Consider the following 21,330-nt stretch of genomic DNA (forward strand, 5'->3'; position numbering starts at 1 on the left):
ATGGGAACCCGGGGGTTCGACCATCCCAAGGATGGGCCCACGTCCACCTCAAAACCCTCCAGGGGAAGAGGGGGGACAGCTACTCACCATACCAGGAACCAGGCATGTTCCAGGCACAGCTCCAGACAGAACCCCTGTCCATCGAAATGGGGGTGGCTGTCGGGCAAGAGGAAAGCTGCGACTCGGGCCAAGACCCAGTTGTATATGACCTCGCAAGGCGTTTAACTGGCAGGCCAGCCCCCATCCAGTGGGGCTATGTCGCGGCCAACCTTGCGTGGAGCTGAGGTGCACGCGCTGGCCAGACTGCGATGACCACTGGATCTAGTTATCCAGCCGTCGTCCAGTCCGGCAGTTGATAGTAGATCTCACAGGAAAAATCAAGGAGGAAAAAATTTCCTATCTAAAAAAATGTTGCCAGGACCAAAGATCCCAGCAAGGAACTAGGTCCTTACTCCTGACTAGGAAGAAAAAAAACTGAGTGGCTATAGGAGACAGAGGCAGTATACCCCCTGGGACTGCCCATGGGAGTAGCCAGAATTTTTTTCTGCCTAGTGTCCTACTTCTGTAGGGTGCAGTATAACCCAACGAAAGAGAAATTATCTCTAATGCACCAAGCCAAACCTAAACCCTGCCTCTTTAAAAAAGTGCTGCTTTAGCATGCACCCCTGGAAATGTGTGACGGCGGGTGTAACAGACATTGCTTTAATGGTCAGACTTGTTGGTTTGGGTTTCCGCATTCTATGCACGAAGTTAAAAAAACCTTCTGTGTTCAGCAGACCACCCCCCCCCCCCCCCAAATACTTGCCTTAGCCCCATCTTGATCTAGCGATGTGAATGAGAGCAGCAGCTCTCCTGGGTCTCTTCTTCCTCATTGGCTGAGCCCTTGGCTTCCGCTAATGTCAATATCAGCCAGAAAGCCCATGGGGGGAGAGCAGGGGCGGGGCCAAGCCATCTCCATATGTGAATGGACATAAAGCAACAGCTCTGGAGCAAGCCTATTTGGGTGCCACCATAGCAAGCTGCTTGCTATGGGTCCACTAGACAGGAGAGAGGGGCCAGAAGTGCAGTAAGGGGATCTGAGAAGAGGAGGATCATGGCTGCTCTGTGCAAAATCACTGCCCAGAGCAGGTAAGTATGACATATTCTTAAAAATAAAAAAATAATCTGCCTCTGATATTCCTTTAACCGACTTTAGTAATGACCACTCGGTCTGTATTCTTTATAGCAGGAGTTCCCTGAGACCCCAAAATTATTTACATTGTCATCTGCTGAAAAAAAAAGGAATGTAAAAGGCTAATTTAGAATATTCTATCAGAATTTCCAGAAGGCAGTCTTAGTTCAGATCTCCTTTATGCTCCATTCACACCTGAGCGTATCGTTTTCAGGCTTTTTTTGGGGGCGTTTTTCAGGTGTTTGGAGGCAGGCATTGACATCCAACAAAAATGCTTGTAATCTGCCAAAAAAGAAACTCATGTACTTTTTTAAGCTTCAGGTGTTTTGCTTCAAGTGACAAAATGCTCATATGCGAACAGGGGCCATTGAAATGGGATTAGCGTTTTACGAGCTGAAAAACGCTCAGGTGTGAACAGGGCCTTAGGTCTGGATAGCCCCAGATAAAGTACAGGCAGAAATCATGATGAGTACCTGTGTGGTCTTGGTGCTGACATTCAGCACAGCTCTGCTGGAGCTTCGTTCACATGAGGACAATGAGTGTATGGTATCATCTGGAGTGGGTATTCCACTGGCAGTTTCCAGTGGTGAGCGAAGTAGGATGTTACTGGCAGCTGAAGACAGACTGTAAGAACTCCAATCGTCACCTAGGAAAAATAAAAATATTAAATAAAAAAATGCATGGCTTTACCAAGTCTCACATATATACACACACAATAAAACCTTACTTGCAGATTACATATTGGTTTGATTTGTATGTAATAGAAAGGAAAACAGACCACAGCTCTTATCCCAAGAGTAATGCATTCTGATTACTTTACATAGTTGCTGAAAGAACTCTTGAGGTTAATTACAAACAGCTAATGGAAGATAAAAGGATTTCCGAGAACTCCACAAAACCTTTTTACTGCTTGTGCCTCCTCTATGTTTTAGGCCTCATGCACACTGGACGTTCTCAAATCGCCAGTAGAAAGCTGTCGCTGTAGAAGTTTTTCAGCTTTTTTGCAGTAGCGTCTTTTAGCTTTTTTTTTGCAAAACTATACTCCCACAAAAGCTTATGGCTCAAAAACACTGATAAATGCTGAATAGCCAAATGTTTTGGGCGTTTTTTTTATTAGCTTTTATCAGAGTTACTGCCGGTTCACACTTGTGTGGATGCGCTGATCGCATGTAATTCGGAGCGCACTGCTCCTTCATTACATGCGATCTCCTGTGCGGATGCGAGTTCAGCCATACACTTTGTATGGCCGAATTCGCAGCGCATCCGCAGCAAACTCGCACATGAGGCATTTTTGGAAACCTGCCTGATCTAATAGAAATCTATTGCAAAGCACAGGCAACCTGCACGAAAACTGCGCTGCACCTGCATCAGTGAAAAACCACACTGCATCAGCGTGAAATCGCCCTTAATCATGGATGATCCTTTTAAAAAAGCAGCTACATAAAGAAGCATATATTTGTTTTTCGTTTGTGTTTCTAAATTGTGGAGGCATTATACCAGTAAGGCTGGCTGTATTCCAGGGGTCCCTGGTTCTTCCCCCATGTCTTCTCCTTCGTGGGTTAGGAAGCTGGGGAAAAGACTTACTTAGCAGAGAAATACTGTGCAGTGGAGAACTAGGGGAACGTGGTACAACTGAAGCTTGCATTGCTAAAAAGGTTTCCTAGAAAAAAAACAAAAAAAAAAACATTATATAAAGCATCAGAACATTCAAATTGTCACTACATTCAGTTTCTGCTAAAACAATGAAAAAGTCTAGACTAGGAGGGTCCTCAAATGTTCTAAACAAAGGTCAAGGTTTATGGTGCTTAAAGTGAAGTTACACCGTAAAATACAATCGCCATCTTCTTCCTCTCTGTCACCCGTAAAACAATTGGATAATCAAACATATTTTTTTTTCTTTACTTACCTTGTTTTAGAAGAAAATATACTCACCTTACATCCTGTTCCTCTCTCTTCGGCCGCGGCCCGCGTTGTCACTTCCTGCTTGCATTGATTCCTGGGAGCTGAGCGTCATCGCTCCCAGGAATCAATGCACCTGCACCGGCCCCGCTCGTTTTTACAGCGGGGCCGCTGCAAGGCATTCTGGGACGAAGAGGACACGCTGGCTTCAGCTGCCCACACCTGAGATGGCAGCGCTGGACAAGACATTTTCAAGGTAAATATTTCTTCGAAAAGGTAAGTGCGATCTGGGACAGTTCAGAGGCTATCCATTGTGGAATGCACTAGCCCTTACTGTCCCGTGGGTATTTTTATTAAAAAAAAAAAACTTTCCAAGGGTGGAACTCCGCTTTAAGACTTTAAGGGGAGCAGATTGTCTACTTCCACAAGCCACAATGACTCAGTGGAAAGTGGGAATAAAAAATAAAAAAACAACATTAGCATTTGTGCTTAGTGGGGGGGATGACTAGTGCAACATTATTATCAATGGAGGGAATAGTGCCCCATTGTTGCAGTCTGTGGAAATGTGCCCCATCATTGGTATGAGTGGGAAGAATGGAGCCGCGTTCTTTGTGCCAATGACTGCCTCAAGGACCAGGCATCTGCAAAAAAAGGGCAGCATCAGCCTGGGCAGCAGCAGTTTGGGTATCTTTTACCTATGCTTTACTTTCCAGTCAATATGTTGATTTTAAATTTATAGCAAAGTGTGCAACCTTTGTTAGGCTTTGATTGCTCACAGAGCCCCCATTGAGGAGATTTCTCCTTACTTCCTTTCCCTGTGTCTACTGTATATGAGGGGAATCTTTCCAACACAAATAGAGACCTGACAGAATATCTATTGCTTTCTAACTGTATTAAAGGATCAAAAGTACAAAACTCTTTATAGTAGATGCTAGAGAGTTACACCGTCTATCTCTTGGGGACTCTATTCGTGAGATATCTGTACTTGTATTCCTAGGTCTACATTGACCATTATGAAGGGGGTTTTCACTCTACTTGTTTCATTTAATGTATTTAATTTTATGCTGAGAGTAAGGCCGCCCATACAGAGTTCAATTCTCGGTCAGTTAAGCAGGAACCGGCCAAGATTTAAGCTATTAATGGGAAGGCTGAATGTAACAAGTTGATAGATCGATCAACTTGGGTACAACCAGCCTGCCGGATTCGCTTTGCGATCATTCCTATCCAATAGAATGTCATAGTTGCAATAGAAGGAGAGATGGGGAGGAAAAAAAAAAAAAAAACAACAAGGGTACCATGTGCATCCCAAAAGGTACAATCTTAGCACCCGTGAGAAGGAAATATTCAGCATTCCACCCATGGCTGCCAAGTTCTTCCAGATTTCCTAGGACAGTTCCTATTAATGTACGTCAGTTTACATATAGGTAACACCGCATTTATTGTACATTCCCAAAAGGACAATGTGGGAGGGGAGGAGGAGGTCCATTTCAAAATGATTTCCTTCTTGGCAAAATACAACAAATAGGAAATTAACAATTTAGTATATCTAGGTATTTGCTTATCATCCTGTTTACCCAAGAGCGCTACATTCAGGAGAATACGGGAGAGACAGTTGCAGACGGGAATTCATAAGGTTAAAGAACTCTGTCCAGAACTGCACCACCCTACGACAAGACCAGAACATGTAAAAGTATGTGCCTATAACCATGTGGCACCCGGTACAGTCATGGGACCTCTGTGGATAGTTACTGTGCAACCACTGCAACGTGTAGTACATCCAGTGCAGAAATGTATTCTAAATTAATTTATCTCTGGAAGATATGACCAAACTGGAGCTATCAAAGCTTTCCTCCCAAGACTCCCTATCCAGGGCTGGAATATCCGCCCATCACTGTTCCCACAGTCTATCCATCCTAGGAGACTTTACACTCTAAGTAGTGCCAAATAAAGGGTGGAAAAGACTTTAGCCAGAGACTCCTGCGAGATCTTCAACTGAATCAGTCCCTGTGTGGAATGTTTAGCTCTACTTCTTCTACATAGTTTGCTGTTATGCTGTAGGTGACATAGTTAACTTATCACCTATTTGTTCTGAAAATATATACCGTATTTTTATTGCCGTGACTTTTTTTTTTTTTTTTTTAAGAATAATGAAAAATTATTACCGTTTCTTTACAATTATGAAAAACAGTTCTTCTGTGGCTTCAAAATTGCGCTACTTTAGTGTGATTTCAAAGCCGCAGATCAGTACAATTTGGACTTCAAAATTCTTTGAAGCTTGCAATTTCATTTAACAGAACTCCATGCAAGTCAATGAAATCGGAAAAAAAGGTAGTTTACAGTATCAGAACATTTTCTCAAGTGCAAATGCTTAGTATCGGCACCAATACCGGTGCAACACTAGTGTATATATATATATATATATATATATATATATATATATATATATATATATATATATATGTGTGTGTGTGTGTATATTTTTTTTTTTTTCTCTGTCTGTTATTACAGTAGATTAGGATATTTTGTTCCCTCACCATATAGCTACACATTCTGAAAGAAACCCTCTGCACACGGCTACACCCTTTCCAGCAAACTATGCAATGAAAAACAGCGATATTTGGTTCACATATAGTTCATCCAGAATTTGTAATGTTAATATGTGGTCACACCCCTTTAGCACCTGATAGATTATATACATGTACAAGCTATTGGGGTCTGAGCACAGGTATATATTTTCTCTGTTATACAGGTCAGTAACCAGACCTAAACCTAGTAGCTCTCCCCCACCTTGTGTCTCTATGCCCCAGGTTGGCATGGTGTCCACTGTAGTTTTTTGCAGTATCAAAGCAGTGCAGGACTGCCCATAAGAGGGATTACTTAGACGCATTTGGTCAGCTTAAACATGTATTGCAATAGATGTGAACTAAAAATCAGTTTTTTTATTGCATAGTTTGCTGGAGAGGGTATAGAGCCGTGTGCAGAGGGTCCATACAGAATTTGTATTGTTAATATGTGGTCACACCCCTTTAGCACCTGATAGTGTAAATACATGTACAAGCTATTGGGATTTGAGCACAGGTATATATTTTTACTTTACTTAATAACTAAATTATACGCCACACTTTTAAGTTTTTTTTTTTAATTTTATACGATTCATCGAAACAATAAATCGGACAACCAATCGATTATGAAATCAATGGTTAGTTGCAGCCCTAATTAGAATCCAGATGTGGCTCTGTCGTGGAAATGAATATACGCTTGATGCATAAATAACTGCATTGTGCTAATAAGTGCACTTTTAGATATTAATATACACCAAGTGCAATCAATCCCGTTGTGCAATAAAGCACAAGTTCCCAGCTCTTTTGTATACGGCAATGGAGTACGCTCCCCATCCCCAGAGATACAGACACATACAGGCTGTTTCAGTTTGGATGCTCCCAAGTTTGTCCTGTGTTGAACAATGGGCTTCATTTATTTATAGGGCAACAAAAGAACAAAAAGACAGGAAGTGATGGCTACACCACATCAGCCAATCAGTTCCAGATGTACAGTCACATGACAAAAGTTACTCACATAGAATAAGCCAATGACACCCTTGTAAACATTCAAATATATAAACAGGAAGAGGAAGTACATAGACGTGAATAAACAGAACAGTGTGCACGGCTTATTGCCTAACCTCACACAATGAAACAAGCATGTAGAACTGTGAACGCTGCTCCAATCAAACCTGTGCATGGACTTCCTCCATTACTACTGATGTGAATCCCATTCAGCAAAGCTTCAGCGAACAATACCTAATAGGATTATACTATTGTTCCCCTAGTCGTGAGGCTATCTGCAGGGAAGGAGCCATGTTGTTTCCACTATGGTGATCAAGCATAGTAGAAGACATGAGCGTGAATCCCTTCACAAAAGACAGATACTGTAGATATCAAAACGACACTGACTCCGCACCGCAATACACATAGAGCTCTAACGGCAAACAGACCTGCACACGGAGTGTTCGTCAGCACAGACGTCTATGTAGAGCGAATAAGTCTACATATCTAAAAAGGGAAGGTTTTCACTGCCAATTGTCGTTCCTTAATGCCGGTTCGCCCGAATATGCTCAAAGAGGGTATTGCAAGCAAACCGACGTCAGGAGCCATCATGACAATCTAAATAAAACACATGCTGAAAAATTGCCACACTAATCCTAATAACATTTCCACAACAGCTCTCAACAATCACATATACAGTATAAATCTTTTTTATTTTTGAGAATCAGGAAGGTTGGCTACTCGGATTCTCTTAAATAACAGTACTTTATTTGTTACATGGGTAATCCGGTGCTCTAGCCAGGGCATTTGTTTTGCTGAAGGCTCCATAGCCTGAAACGTGTCAGCATATAGCCCATACCCATGTACCCATATAACAAAAAAAAGTACTTGTTGTTTAAGAGCATTTGAGTTGCCAGCCTTTCTGATTCAAGAATTTTACCTATGGGACCTAAACCCCCTGGCTAGAGCACCGGATTACTGTTCATGGATTTCCACATTAGTAGTAGAGCTGGGGTAACAATTTGTTTTCCCACAGTATAATGTATATATTTCTTTTCCACCTCATCCCCCCAACCCTTTCTCCTTAGTGTACAGGTTTTCAAAAAAACTTGTTGGACTTCTCTGGGCTTGTTTTCTTAGCTGAATCCTGTCTGCTTTCCAACATCCGATTTGCCAACCCATGTCCCAGCATTTATTATTCATCCCGTACACATAGTTCTAATATGTCCTCCATGGGCCATCAGCAATGCCCATTTCTTTTTGGTTCTCACAGACATCAATTTGGTAATTCTAGTGAGAATGTATTAGGTATGGCAACCCCCCCCCCCCCCCAAAAAAAAAAATGCATGCGAAGAGGATTTGTAAAGAATGCATCACCTGAGCCTTTAAGGAGGGGTGGGCTCCCTCTAGTCACCTGTCCTCCATCTATCCCATTAAATGCATGTGCTCTCATTGTAGAGACTCTTTAAATTGTAGAGTTAGGGACTGCAGATTACAGGGTGCCTTGTTGGGGACCTGCATCTTACGCATGTATTTGCAAATGTGTGCAACCAAACCCCTGTTTTTAACGCATACTGTTAGACAGGTCAATTCGGTTGGTCGCTGGCTGGTTGGCAAGTTGTGACTGGAAATTAGGGATGCACCGAAATTTCAGCCACCGAAATGAGATAACCCATTAGCGGCCCGAAAATGAGCCTAACAGTGCCGAAATTAATATGGCCGCCGTGAGGAAGGCGCAGTGCAGTGCAGGGCAGGTTTTAAAAGTCCCGCCTCTGGCCGGCCGCCCGCCTCTCAATGACGTCCCTACTACTATGATCTCTGCATTAATGAAGGGACATACCAGGCGGGAGGGCGGGGCGAGCGGCCGCTAATAGATAGAACTATGTGATCCTTCCCGTCAGCTCAGCGGGACTGTGACTGTGTGTAAATGAGATCTGATCTGACCCGACACCGGGCGGGGGGGCGGCCGCTAATAACTATAACTATGTGAGAGCTTCACTTCCTTGTCAGCGGAGATACATGCCTGACAAGGAAGTGAAGCTCTCACATAGTTATAGTTATTAGCGGCCGCTCCCCCCGCCCGGTGTCAGGTCAGATCAGATCTCATTCACAGACAGTCCCGCTGAGCTGACAGGAAGGATCACATAGTTCTATTAGCGGCCGCTCGCCCCGCCCTCCCGCCCGGACTGTCAGGGAATTGAAGAGAAGTGAAGGGCTCACATAGTGACAGCTATTAGCGGCCGCTCGCCCGCCCGGTGTGTCAGTTCATTCATGTACAGATCGTAGTAGTAGTGACATCAGCGGGAGGCGGGCGGCCGGCCAGAGGCGGGACTTTTGAATAATGGACACCGTGACCGGAGGAGCTGAGTGAGTAGGAGAGGGACGCTGAGGCTGATGCGGGGGGGGGGGGGGAGGGGGGAGGAGGGGTGAGTGATAGCTGAGGCAGCTTACCATTGGTATTTGTATTAATTATGCAGCACGAGGGGGTTAATGTATTGTCACTGCTGCATTAGTGACCGACCAGTGGCAGTTAATTAACCCCTTTGTACTGCATTAGTGCAACCAGTATCAGTGCAACCAGTGTTAATTAACACTGATACTGGTTGCACTAATGCAGCACAAAGGGGTTAATTAACTGGCACTGGTTGGTCACTAATGCAGCAGTGACAATACATTAACCCCCTCATGCTGCATAATACAAATACCATTGGTAATTAAATTAACCTATTGCCAACCCGTCACAGTACATATACTGTGACAGGGTGGCAGCGACAGGTGTACATCGCTGCCTGTTTTTTGGCGTATGCTCCTGTTCCATCTATTTTAAAATTATTTGGGGGAAAAAGTCATTTTCGGTTTTCGGCCAATGGCATCCTGCATTTTCGGCCCAAAATTTTAATTTCGGTGCATCCCTACTGGAAATCTCTTCATTTTTTGATCCTCTCAATAGCAGCCTGCAAAACCTTGCGGCCAAAAGAAGCATCCGCAGATGCCAACACATCGAGGCTGCCTTGCAAACCTGCGTCACTGACGCCTGATGACATAAAGCCCAGGAGGCACTAAGTGCCCGAGTAGAATGTGCCTTACCAAAGAAAACCTGAGTCTTGATGGAATAGGAATTCACTGTCTGTCTGATCCATCTGGAAATAGTCGCAGAGGAAGCGGACAACCCTTTACAAGGCCCATCCGTGAGAGAGTCAGACTTTCTGAAGGACTCTGTAGCTGCCAGGTACATCCCAATTGCTGGGACCACATACAAGACAATTGCCTTTGGATGTTTAGGCCTGGGAGACAGGGAAGGCAACATAAAGTCTTCATTCAAATGAAAATTAGAGACAACCATTGAAAGGAACAACGGACAGGGGCAGAGAACCACCTTATCTCTGTGAATCACCAGGTAAGGTGAACGACAGGATAACGCTGCTAGTTCCGACAACCTGTGCTCAGAAGTGATAGCCATCAAAAAGGCCAATTTCTGGGACAGCGTAAGCAGGGGAATCTCCCGAAAAAGATTCTCAAAGGGAGGACCGAAGGCACCAAATTGAGGTCCCAAGGCGGCAACGGATCCCGCACTGGAGGAACCAAACGTCAGACACCCTGAAGAAAGGTACACACCAGGGAATGTGTTGCCAAAGGTCGTTGGAAAAAGACCACAAAAGCTGACATGTGGCCCTTAATGGTCCTCAAGGCCAATTTTTGTTCAACCCCCATTGAGGGAAGGTCAAGATCCGAGCCACCGAGAAGGAGCGAGGATGAGCCCCAAGAGACTCACACCACACAATGTACGTCTTCCACATACGATGGTAGATCCTCCTAGAAGTAGATTTCCTAGCTTTTAACAGTGTAGGAATAATTGACTCACATAAAACTTCTATCCTTCAGCACCTGGCGTTCAACAGCCAAGCTGTCAAAGCCAGCGACTGTAAAGCAGGATGGAAGATAGGTTCTTGTGACAGCAGATTCTCCTCCCTGAGAGGAAGCTTCCAAGGAACGTCGGCGACCAGCCGCACCAGATCGGCACAGCCAGTCAGGAGCCACTAAGATGACCGGAATCCCTTCTGCCTCGATTCTGCGTAGAAGTCTTGGCAGAAGTTTGAGAGGAGGGAAGGCTTAAATCAGACAATACTGATCCCACGGGGCCACCAGTGCATCTGTGGCATCTGCCAGAGGATCCCTTGACCGAGCCACAAACTTCTGCACCTTTCTGTTGAGCCGAGACGCCAACAGATCCATCTCGGGAGTACACCACTGGAGACACAACTGATGAAACACCTCCGGATGAAGGGACCACTCCCCTAGGTACAATACGTGCCGACTGAGGTAATCAGCCTGCCAGTTTTCCACCCTGGGAATGTGTACGGCAGATAGGGCTGGAACGAACCGTTCTGCCCACCTTAGAATGCTGGCTACCTCCAGAGCCGCCAGGACACTTCTTGTGCCCTCTTAGTGATTGACATAAGCTACAGCTCTTCTGGGCTCTTCCAACATCCAGATCCCCTGAGCAGAATGCTTACCGAGGATGCCTCTCCAGCCAGACAGGCTGGCATCCGTGGTGACCACTGTCCAATACAAGGGGAGGAAGGAATAGCCCAGCCAAAGCGCCGGAGAACGAAGCCACCATATCAGGGACTCCTTCGTTCCCAGACTCAGCCAGATCCGATTGTCCAGAGACTGCGGTGTCTTGTTCCATTTGGCCAGAATCTCCCTTTGTAGGGAACTCGTATGGAAAAACAAACCACCTCGAAGGTAGACCCCATCAGGCCCAGCATATGCAAGTCCAGAGGGATGACGATCTGTTGGACAGCAGGAGACGAATTGCAGCCTGAAATTTCTGGAGATTGTCCAAAGAAACGAGCACTCTGGCTAAGGTTGAGTCCAGAGTCAGGCCCAGATAGTCCAGCTTTGTGGACGGAACCAGGGCAGACTTCTGAAATTCAGAATCCAGCCGAACTCCCGCAGGAGTTTTTATTGTGATCCTTTGGTTTTCCACCAGAGCAGAAGGAGACTCCGCTCGCAGAAGGAGATCATCCAGGTAGCCCAGTACCGCGATCCCCCATTGCCGTAGCAAAGCTAGCACCGAGGGTAACACTTTTGTGAAGACCCGAGGAGCAGAGGCAAGACCAAAGGGTAATGCCTAAACTGATAATGCTCCTCTCCCATGGCAAAGCGGAGGAAGCACTGGTGACCGGCACATATTGGAATGTGAAGGTAAGCACCCTTGATGTCGACAGAGGCGAGGAAATCCCCCTGACGTAGGGATGCCACCACTGTGTGAATGGACTTCATTCTAAACTTCTGCACCCGCACAAAGCAGTTCAGCGCCTTGAGGTCCAGGATTGGACGCACTTTGGCCTTCCTTCCTGTGAACTGTAAACAGGTTTGAGTAAAAACACTGAAAACGTTCCAAAGTCGGAACTGGGGCAATCACCCCTTGATGCAACAGGTCTTGTACCGCCCCAAACAGCCTGTAAGCAGTCCGGGGACAGGCACAAGTTGGAAGGAAAGAACCTTAAAACCTTGCCAGGGGACAAGAGTGAAACACAACCTTTTACCCGGACCAAATGACTTTGTGGACCCACTTATCTTGCACCAGGGAAGTTCACGGGTCCGAAAACCAGTGAAGACGTCCCCAAACCCCCTGCTGAAGGAGCCTTGTCCACAGGTCTGGAGAACCCCACTCTGGGCTTGACAGACCAGGTTCTGAGGCTTTGAGCCCTTGTCAGTCGACCCTGAGGGGCGAAAAAACTTCTTATGAGCTGAAAAGGAAGGTCAGGTCTACAACGAGGTTCCTTGCCCTTAGTAGCCTGCGGAAGAAAGGTACTCTTTCCCCCCCTGTGAGACCTTTTATTATGTCATCCAGGGTAGCTCCAAACAGGCAATCTCCTTGAAAGGGAAGATCAGTCAAGGCCTTTTTAGAAGTCTGGTCCGCAAGCCAGCATTTGAGCAAAAAGACACGCCGAAGAACCACAGCCACAACAGAGAGCCGAGCCACTAGGGGAGCCGCATCTAAAGAGGCATCACAGATAAACTGCAGCCCCTGGACCAGCTGGTCCAGCAGCTCAGCAAAGGCGGGGGGGGGGGGCTGTTCTCCCTCTAGGTTACGGCGTAAAAAGCTTAAACCACTCGGTCAGAGTTTGCGACACCAGGGCAATGGTGAATACCGGCCTCAGTGCCGAACCAGCCAGAGTGTTCATATTGCGAGCCACAGCCTTCGCCTTCCTGTCAGTCGGATCCTTAAAGGCTGTGGACTCTTCAACCAGAATCATGGTTGCCTTGCTCAATCTGGAAATGGGAGGGCCTACCACCGATGGAACAGTCCACTTCTTAAGAAAAGGACTCCTCAAAGGGGTAACGCCTAGTAAAGCGCTTAGGGACCCCACGGGGACACTTTGGTCGGCCCCACTCTTTAGCGACAATTCTGTCAAAATGGGCAGGGAAAGAAAACACATTTGCCACTCTGGATTGCTTGTAAGTGCCATAGGGAATCTGCTCCTTCGTCGCAGCTGCATCCTCCATCTTCAGGGTCTCACACACAGATACAATCAGTGCTTCCACCAGCGCCTTTTTGTGCGTGGTTGCAGATGTGGAGGAATCATTCTCACTATCAGAGGATACCAGGCGCGTGGCTGCAGACCCAGCAGGGTGACCCACATCCGCAGCGGCCAAATCAGATTCAGGATCTGATGACACAGAAGTCAAAGAATCCAGGAGTCGGCACCAGGGGAGGAGGAGGGGCTCCCAATGCCGAAATCGCCGCCCACAGGGCTCCACTGTCATGGCCGCCTATTTTCAATGGCAAACAAAAAATGGCTGCTGGACTACACAAGCATGGCCACCGTGTATAGAACACACAGGCTACAACAAAATGCCAGCACCACGAGGCACACAGGGATCCAGGATTGGGACGCCAGGCCTCAAGGACAGATCCAGGTAGGCGTGGGGGACCTGGCAGGAGCACAGTCGATCGTCCGATCACCAGTGGCACATCTCCCCGGCCCCCATTGCCAGTCAGCACCCTGCCTCCGCCCCCGGAAAGTGGCCAGACCGCCCAGCCCCAACATATGTGGAAGGGGGGGGCAGGAGGAGGGACTCAACAAAGGAGGGGTTGCGAAGGGGATGAGAAGGGGCTCCCACCGCCAAAATCACCGCTTACAGGGCTCCACTGTCATGGCCACCGCTATTTTCACCGGCAAACAACCGCAAAATGGCCACCGGACTAAACAAACATGGCAGCCGTGTATAGAAACACACAGGCTACAACAAAATGGCGTCTGCGCACGACACCACAAGGCTTACAGGGAGCCAGGAGGGTGCCCAGGCATCAAAAACAGACCCAGGCAGGACGGAGGGCCCTTGCAAGATCCCCCACCAGGTACAACCCCCCCTCCCGCACAGTCGTTCGCCAACATAGCACCCTACCCCCACCCCAGGAGATGGACCGGACCACCCAAACAGCTCCAACACATGTTGAGGGGGGGGTAGGATTAGGTACAGATGACAAGGGGAGGGTGCCTGATGGGAAGGAGGGGAACCCGGGGGTCTGACCGTCCCAAGGAGGGCCCCATGTTCAACCCAAAACCCTCCAGGGGGTAAGGGGGGACAGCTACTCACCATACCAGGAACCAAGCAGGCACCGCTCCAAACAGAACCCCTCTCCATCGAAATGGGGGGGGGGCTGTTGGCCAGGAGGAAAGCTGCGACTTGGGCTGAGACCTAGTCATATGTGACCTCGCGAGGCGTTTAACTCGCAGGCCAGCCCCTGTCCAGTGGTGCTATATCGTGGCTGACCTAGCGCGGAACGGAGGTCTGCTAGCACTCGCTGGCCAGACTGGGGTGACGACAGCATCTAGATTATCCAGCCTTTCGCCCAGTCTGGCAGAGGATTGTAGATCTTACAGGAAAAATCCAGGAGAAAAAGAATTTATATCTAAATAGAAAAAATTGCCAGGACCAAAGATCCCAGCAAGGAACTAGGTCCTTACTCCTGACTAGGCAGAAAAAAAAACTGTGTGCCTATAGCAAAGAGAGGGAGTTTACGGCCTGGGACTGCCCATGGACTTAGCCAGACTTTTTTTCTGTCTAGTGTCCTACTCCTTGGGGGGGGGGGGGCAGTATAACCCAATGGTTATGAAGAACTAAAGCTGTGTCCGTCAATGAACGAAAAAGAGAAAACTGGATTTTTGTCTTACCGTAAAATCCTTTTCTCGGAGTTCATTGACGGACACAGCTCCATATTCTGTACCATATCTGGATTTTTACCACATCCACTAAATGAAAATTCCCTTTTAAAATGAATAGCCCATTTCTTTTAAGTAAATCAACCCTTCTACCCTTTTAGTTTCGGATGATTGCTGAAGATCAATATATTTTCTAATGGTTTTTTTTTTGTTTTGTTTTTTTTTTTTTTTAGCTCTGCAAAAATAGAAGCATTCACTGCGCCAATGCCACAAAAAAAAAAACAATAGTCCCAAAAACACATTGACACGCCTCACCAGGCTTTTTTGTGGCATTGGTGCAGTAAAGGCTTGTTTTTGGAAACTCGACCATGCAACTCTTTGTTGAAATATCATCATATCGTGCTCCTTAAAAGCAACCACACCATCTTTTTTTCAGAGCAGCTTGTATTACCTGTGGGTTTTTATTTGTATCCTGAACAATCCTTCTAACAATTGTGGCTGCAATCCTTTTTGGTCTACCTGACCTTGGCTTGCTATCAAGAGATCCCTGAATTTTCCACTTGGTAAAGCAGAGTTCCAGTCATTTTTAGGTTTATTAAAAGTCAGCAGCTACAAAAAGTGTAGCTGCTGACTTTTACTAAACACACACAAACCAGTCCCACGATCCAGCGATGAGGCTGCCCGAAGTCTTACTCGCCTCTCCCCACCATCACAAGTGTGGGCACCTGGCTGGGACAGCTCGTGGCTGCAATTCCTTAGCCCCGGTTCACACTTGTGCGTGTGCGGGGTTCGCATGTAATGTCGGAGCGCACTGCTCCGACATTACATGCGATCGGCTGTGCGGTGCGAGTTTAGCCATACAAACTGTATGGCTAAATTCGCATCGCACCCGCAGAAAACACGCACAGGAGGCATTTTTGCAGCCGCATCAGGATCGGATCGCACAGCGGTTCACACTTGTGCGATCCGATCCTGTGCGAACTGCACGATCGCACTGCGATATGCGATCAAACTGGGGGTGTCGTTAACATTACATTGACACACCCAGCGTATCGCATATGGCAGTGTGAACTGCCGGGGGTGCGTGTGCGATGCGGGAACAGGCTGCGAGTTCGCAGCCTTCCCGCATCACATCAGTGTGAACCGGACCTCAGTGGCCGTGAATATCCTTACCTAAGCCGATTCTTCAACCGGCTTTGGGTGCGGGCATCTTAGGTAAGGGAAACTTGCAGAGAAAGCTTCTGGCTTAACAGCCAGTCTCCCAGTCTCCTACTGCGCATGCCACTTTGTTCTTTGTGAATGGTCCCGGAGTCTTCTGGGACCTGTGATGTGTCCCAGAAGGCCTCGGAGGGAGAGCAGGGAGGCCGAACTTCTGCTCAGATCATTGCAGCAATCTGGCCAGCAGTGGGAGCCTGTCAAAATTAAGTACCTGGTACCCCCTTCTCCCCAAAAAGTGCAAAATGTAGCAGTGTGTGGGGGGGGGGGGGGTGATGCAAACAAGTGGAACTTCCCCTTTTGGGTGGAATTCAGCTTTAACCTAACAGTTTATGGCAAGAGTCTCTAAACATTACAATACAAAAGACACATTGTATATTTTACAAACATTCACAGGCTGAAGAAAAAAAAAAAAAACAATGAAATGAATGAATAAAATTTAAAATTAATGTATAAACACGTTCCAACAAATAACTACACATCAGAAGCCCCCTATCACATTACAGTACCCCCCCCCCCCTTATATCCAGAGCCTCATCAAAGCCCCACCCTTACATTAGGGTCCTCATTAGAGTCCTAACTTGTATCAGGGTCCCCCTTACCACTGTAATAAAACTTACAGTAGCTCTGTAGCAGCAGGGCAGTATTTAGAAGACAGCAGATCTGAGCGGAGAAGTTCCATTCCACTGTGAATGCTGAGACAAGCACATTGTTTGCTGGGATGCTGGCAGCCCTTGTAATAAATGACACAGCTTTAAGGGGGGGAACCTGCGCTGAGATGGTTGGGGGTGAAATGAAGACTAACTGCTCTGTGTCATCAGATTGTGCATGGAGTATAAAGAAATACCACTGATCATAGTGAGGGCTGTGGGTGGGGCTCACAGGTCATAGTTTGGAGACCCCTGATTTCTAGAATGATCATTTGAAGGTCGGACCTTCTCTTTGCACTCTCATATTTATGGGCTGCTAAAGTTTGCTACAACTGTAACCAATGAAACAGCACTTTAATGTGCCTCCTACAATACATCTTATAAGAATTCTTCCACGAATAAGAAAATTCACGCATTCATTTGACAATAACATATAGAAAGTAAATGGATGCGACAGCATTAAAGCTTTGCTGCATCTTCCTACACAGTCACATTGACGAGCCAAGTGTGATGCTCAAACTGAGATAACAGCATCCCAGTCACATATAGTCACAGCTGTCATCGGGTTATGTGTCATGCTGTTGTTGACAGACCTCACTGTATCCATGCAGAAATCAAAGGATAGAAAAATACAGAAGAAATACCAAAGATTATACTAGCATGCTAACCTGCCTCAAATTTGTTATGTATGGATAAAAATGACAGTAATCATGGGCTAGTCTTCTAGATAGAAGCAACTGTACAAGTTAGGATTATATCAAATATATTTGCCAATAAATCACTGCCTAAGCGTTTGACCATCCCCCCCCCCCCCTTTCCCAAACTGATTTCCCCAATAAATGTTTCCTACTGCCTGATTAAAGTGTGTGCATAGCCCATTTGTTTTTGTCCTATACGAGCAGGGAAGGTTTAACCACTTAAGCCCCGGAAGATTTTACCCCCTTCCTGACCAGGGGGTATTTTACGATTCGGCACTGTGTGATTTTAACGGACAATTGCGCGGTCGTGCGACGCTGTACCTAAACAAATTTGACGTCCTTTTTTTCCCACAAACAGAGCTTTCTTTTGGTGGTATTTGATCACCTGTGCGATTTTTTGATCATGCGCTATAAACAAAAAAAAAGAGCGTCAATTATGCAAAAATAACAATATTTTTCAAATTTTTTTATATGAAATTCCAAAAAAAAAAAAAAAATGTAAAAATCTAAATTTTTTAACATTTTCGGCCAATTTGTTTTATGCTACATATGTTTGGTTAAAAAAAAAAAAAAAAAAAAAAAAAAAAAAAAAATCGCAAAAAGTATTTTGATTGGTTTGCGCAAAAGTTATCACGTTTACTTTTTTAACGCGTAATGGCGGCAATCTGCGATTTTTTTTCGGTACTGCGATATTGCGGTGGACAGATCGGACCCTTGACTGACATTTTTGACACTTTTGGGGTTACCAGTGACATTTCTACAGTAATCAGTGCTATACATATGCACTGTTACTGTAAAATGACACTGGTAGTGAAGGGGTTAACTTTTTTTGAGAGGGAGGGGTGGTGTGTGTCCCTAGGGGCATGATTCTAACTGTGATTGGCTGTAGCTTGAGCTGTAGGAACAGTGATCAACGGTCCTACATAGTAGAACCGTATGATCAGTGTCTCTACACAGGGGAGATTGACAGGCGGCTTGTTCACACTAGCCGCCTGCCTTTCTCCCTCTCCACCGACGATCGCAGAGTGACCGGCGGACATCGGGTCCGCCGGTCACACGCACGTGGGGGGGGGGGGGGTCCGTGACCGTGTGGGAGCGCGCCTCCGGCGGCGCGCGCTCGCTCCCCAGAGCCTCACAGGCTAGTGACGTACCCATACGTCACTTTGCCTGTGAGGGGCTGACCGCTGCAGTATATGTACTTGCGGCGGTCGGCAAGTGGTTAACACCCTCGCCAGGTTATGGTTTTGCTTTTCTTTTTTTTTTTGTCAGTTTCTCGTTAGGGAAATTTGCCTTAATTTCCTCTCCCAAAGACACAAAAGGAAGTTAAAGGAATCTCCCAAAGTGAAGGGAATTCCCACCTTAGACAGTTGTCACCCGAACAGGTGTCCTCATTGTATTTTTCTTGCTTTAAACAGCTTTTGCTTTGTTGGGGACAATATTAGTCAGCAATACAAATAGAGTGATAAATCCTCAGTTTTCAAGCACTTTTAGGCCCCGTTCACACTGGGGCGAACTGTCAGGCGACCTGGTCGCCTGACAAGTCGCCTGGCATAGAGAAGCTGTGGACCCGTTCTAATAGGAGCGACACAAGTCGCTCCGACTTAGAAAAAGGGTCTGGAGCTTCTTTGGGGCGACCTGCATTGACTTCAATGTTATGAAGTCCGTGCTGGCCGCCCCGAGGTCGCGGTGCGAGCAGCGCGCCGTGACCTGTGAGGTCCCCCGGCAAGTAGCGTCGCCCCAGTGTGAACGGGGCCTTAGCTGCTATATGACTTATTCACATGAGCAGAAAAAAAAACTGTTTAGAGTGACGCATGATTTTGTGCACATTTAAACCCAGCACTATAGAAACCAATGAGCCCATACACATAGCTGACATTTTTTACATGTTTCACATCCATTGTAAAATCAGATATATATATATATATATATATATATATATGTAGCAGCTTACCAATCATTAAATGTGGTGGCTGCATTTGTTTGTTTGTTTTTGTTTTTTTTTTTTTTTAGACTTTTTCCCTCTGTAGTCACCTAGCGATCCTGCCAGTAACACACCTCCTGTATTAGAGTGCCTCCATTCTGGATGAAGGAGCACAGGGGGCACCCTTGGACAGCAGCCTTGTCAGTCTGGGGAAAGGGAAGTGTTAGATGTAAAACAACAGACTTAAGCCCCGTACACACGTACCGATTGTCGGCCGTAAATATTCGGCCGACGACCGATCGGCCGATTGTAGGCTTGTTAGTATGATGCTTCCAACAGCCGACAGCGCACTTTCGGCCGAACAGAATCTGTCATGCAAGCATTAAATTTTTTGTTGGCCGACACCAGAACGGCCGATTGTTCGCCAGTCAGTACAGATTTCGGCCGACAGACAGCAGATTAGCAAGACTGGGCATGCTCAGAAAAGAAAAAAGACCAGGAAAGTTAACCATTACATGACATCACTTCTGCAGTCGGCTGTTGTTGGCCGACAAAATTCATGTGCAGTCTTTTGCACTTTTTAACAGACACGACAGCCCTGGACAAAAGACGGCCGATCGTTCGGCCGACGATCGGTACGTGTGTACGGGGCTTTACTGGCCAGATCACCAGGTGAAAATAAAACAAAGTAGGCCTAAAAAAAAAAGAAAAACGAATGCAGCTGTTCCATCGAAGAATTGGTAAGCTGCAATATTATAAATGTTTGCTTTTGGGTTTAATACAGTTTTAAAATGGAACTTTAGTCAGAAAATGACATCGTGCTCGATCACTTCATGCTGGAACCTTTTGCAGGTAAAGCCATATAAAACAAAAAGAAGTGTGTGAAAGGCGTTGTGGGAAGGTACATATGTGCAGCTCTGGGGAGCGGCAATCAGGTGAATCCATTATTTTGCCCTTCATAGGCAAAGTACAAGTTCACTTTAGGACTCCTCTGAAAGCCCTGTTCCGTCTGACAACAGGAAAATTATACCCAACCATACCAAAGCAGAACTCCAGGCAAAGCGCTATGTACATGGATACAAAAAAAAAAACCTATCTGCTAAAGGTTTTGTAATTCTGCTCAGCCAGTCTTGTGAATCAGACATTTGTCACACTTCAGAGCCAGCCAGGGGACACCGCTGTTTCCTACTGCAGCTTCCTGTGTCACCTTCCAGCTCAGTGGACTTTGAATGAGCGTCATCACATGGCAGACTCCTTGTCCAGACAGTATGCGTCTATACTATTTAAAGTGGAACATTAGTCAGAAAATTAAGTCCTACTAGATGACTTCAGGCTGGTCCCTTTTGCAGGTATAGCTATGTACAACATTAAAAATAAGTGCCTATACTGTTTAAAATCCAGTAATACACTCTCACCCTGCTCTGCACATGCTCAGTTGTTCTCCATTTTTAGGCAACGCCAAATTTGTATAGACCGATCTGCTGACAGCCTTGAAGCAGAATTAAACCCTTTTATCTTTTACAGCCAAGGACTCTGCTTCTGTTTGATCTGCAACTGCCATGGTGCTGCACATGTGATCAGCTAGGACACCAGCCATTTGATGGTTTGACAAGTTTGGTTGAGGACACAAGCAAACATGACCATTATCAACCCCAGCATTCCAGGAATGTAACTTTTTTTAAACTGTTAAATCGATGACTTTATGATTTACTGCTGCTCAGGGGCTCTGAGCTTCAGCAAAATGGCAACCTCCAACAGAAAGAAACAGAAACAATGCTGGAGGCAATTTACAGCACACACTAATTTTGGTAGCATAATTATTAACATGGAATGTATGCTCCTTGCTAAAGAACTGCATTTTGTTTATCAAGTTATGGGTAAAGTTCTGCATTAAAATCCAGTAATACACTGTCTCACCCTGCTCTGCCTATGCTCAGTTGCTCTCTATTTTTAGGCACGGTCTAGTTTGTAGAGGCCAATCTGCTGACAGCCCTAAAGCAGAATTATACCCTCCTATTCTTTACAGCCAAGAAAGCTGCTTCTGTTTGATCTGC

At 46.1% G+C, this 21,330-nt stretch overlaps 1 protein-coding gene across 2 annotated transcripts in view; it reads right to left on the minus strand.

Annotated features, from left to right (window-relative positions):
* Positions 1-21,330, minus strand: part of PASK (PAS domain containing serine/threonine kinase) — a 181,408-nt gene that overhangs the window by 157,005 nt on the left and 3,073 nt on the right. Inside the window, exons 1-3 of one of the 2 annotated variants that reach the window (XM_082251171.1) lie at positions 16,628-16,721; positions 2,669-2,831; positions 1,645-1,817 (exon numbers count right to left, since the gene is read on the minus strand). In XM_082251171.1, coding sequence (XP_082107297.1) covers positions 1,645-1,817; positions 2,669-2,816 — 321 coding nt within the window. In that variant the 5' untranslated portion in view covers positions 2,817-2,831; positions 16,628-16,721. Of the gene's footprint in view, positions 1-1,644; positions 1,818-2,668; positions 2,832-16,627; positions 16,722-21,330 lie in introns of those variants that run through there. The other variant, XM_082251172.1, reaches the window with a different exon arrangement.

This window comes from Pelophylax lessonae (assembly GCF_965119305.1).
Source record: "Pelophylax lessonae genome assembly, chromosome: 3".
Taxonomy (NCBI): domain Eukaryota; kingdom Metazoa; phylum Chordata; class Amphibia; order Anura; family Ranidae; genus Pelophylax; species Pelophylax lessonae.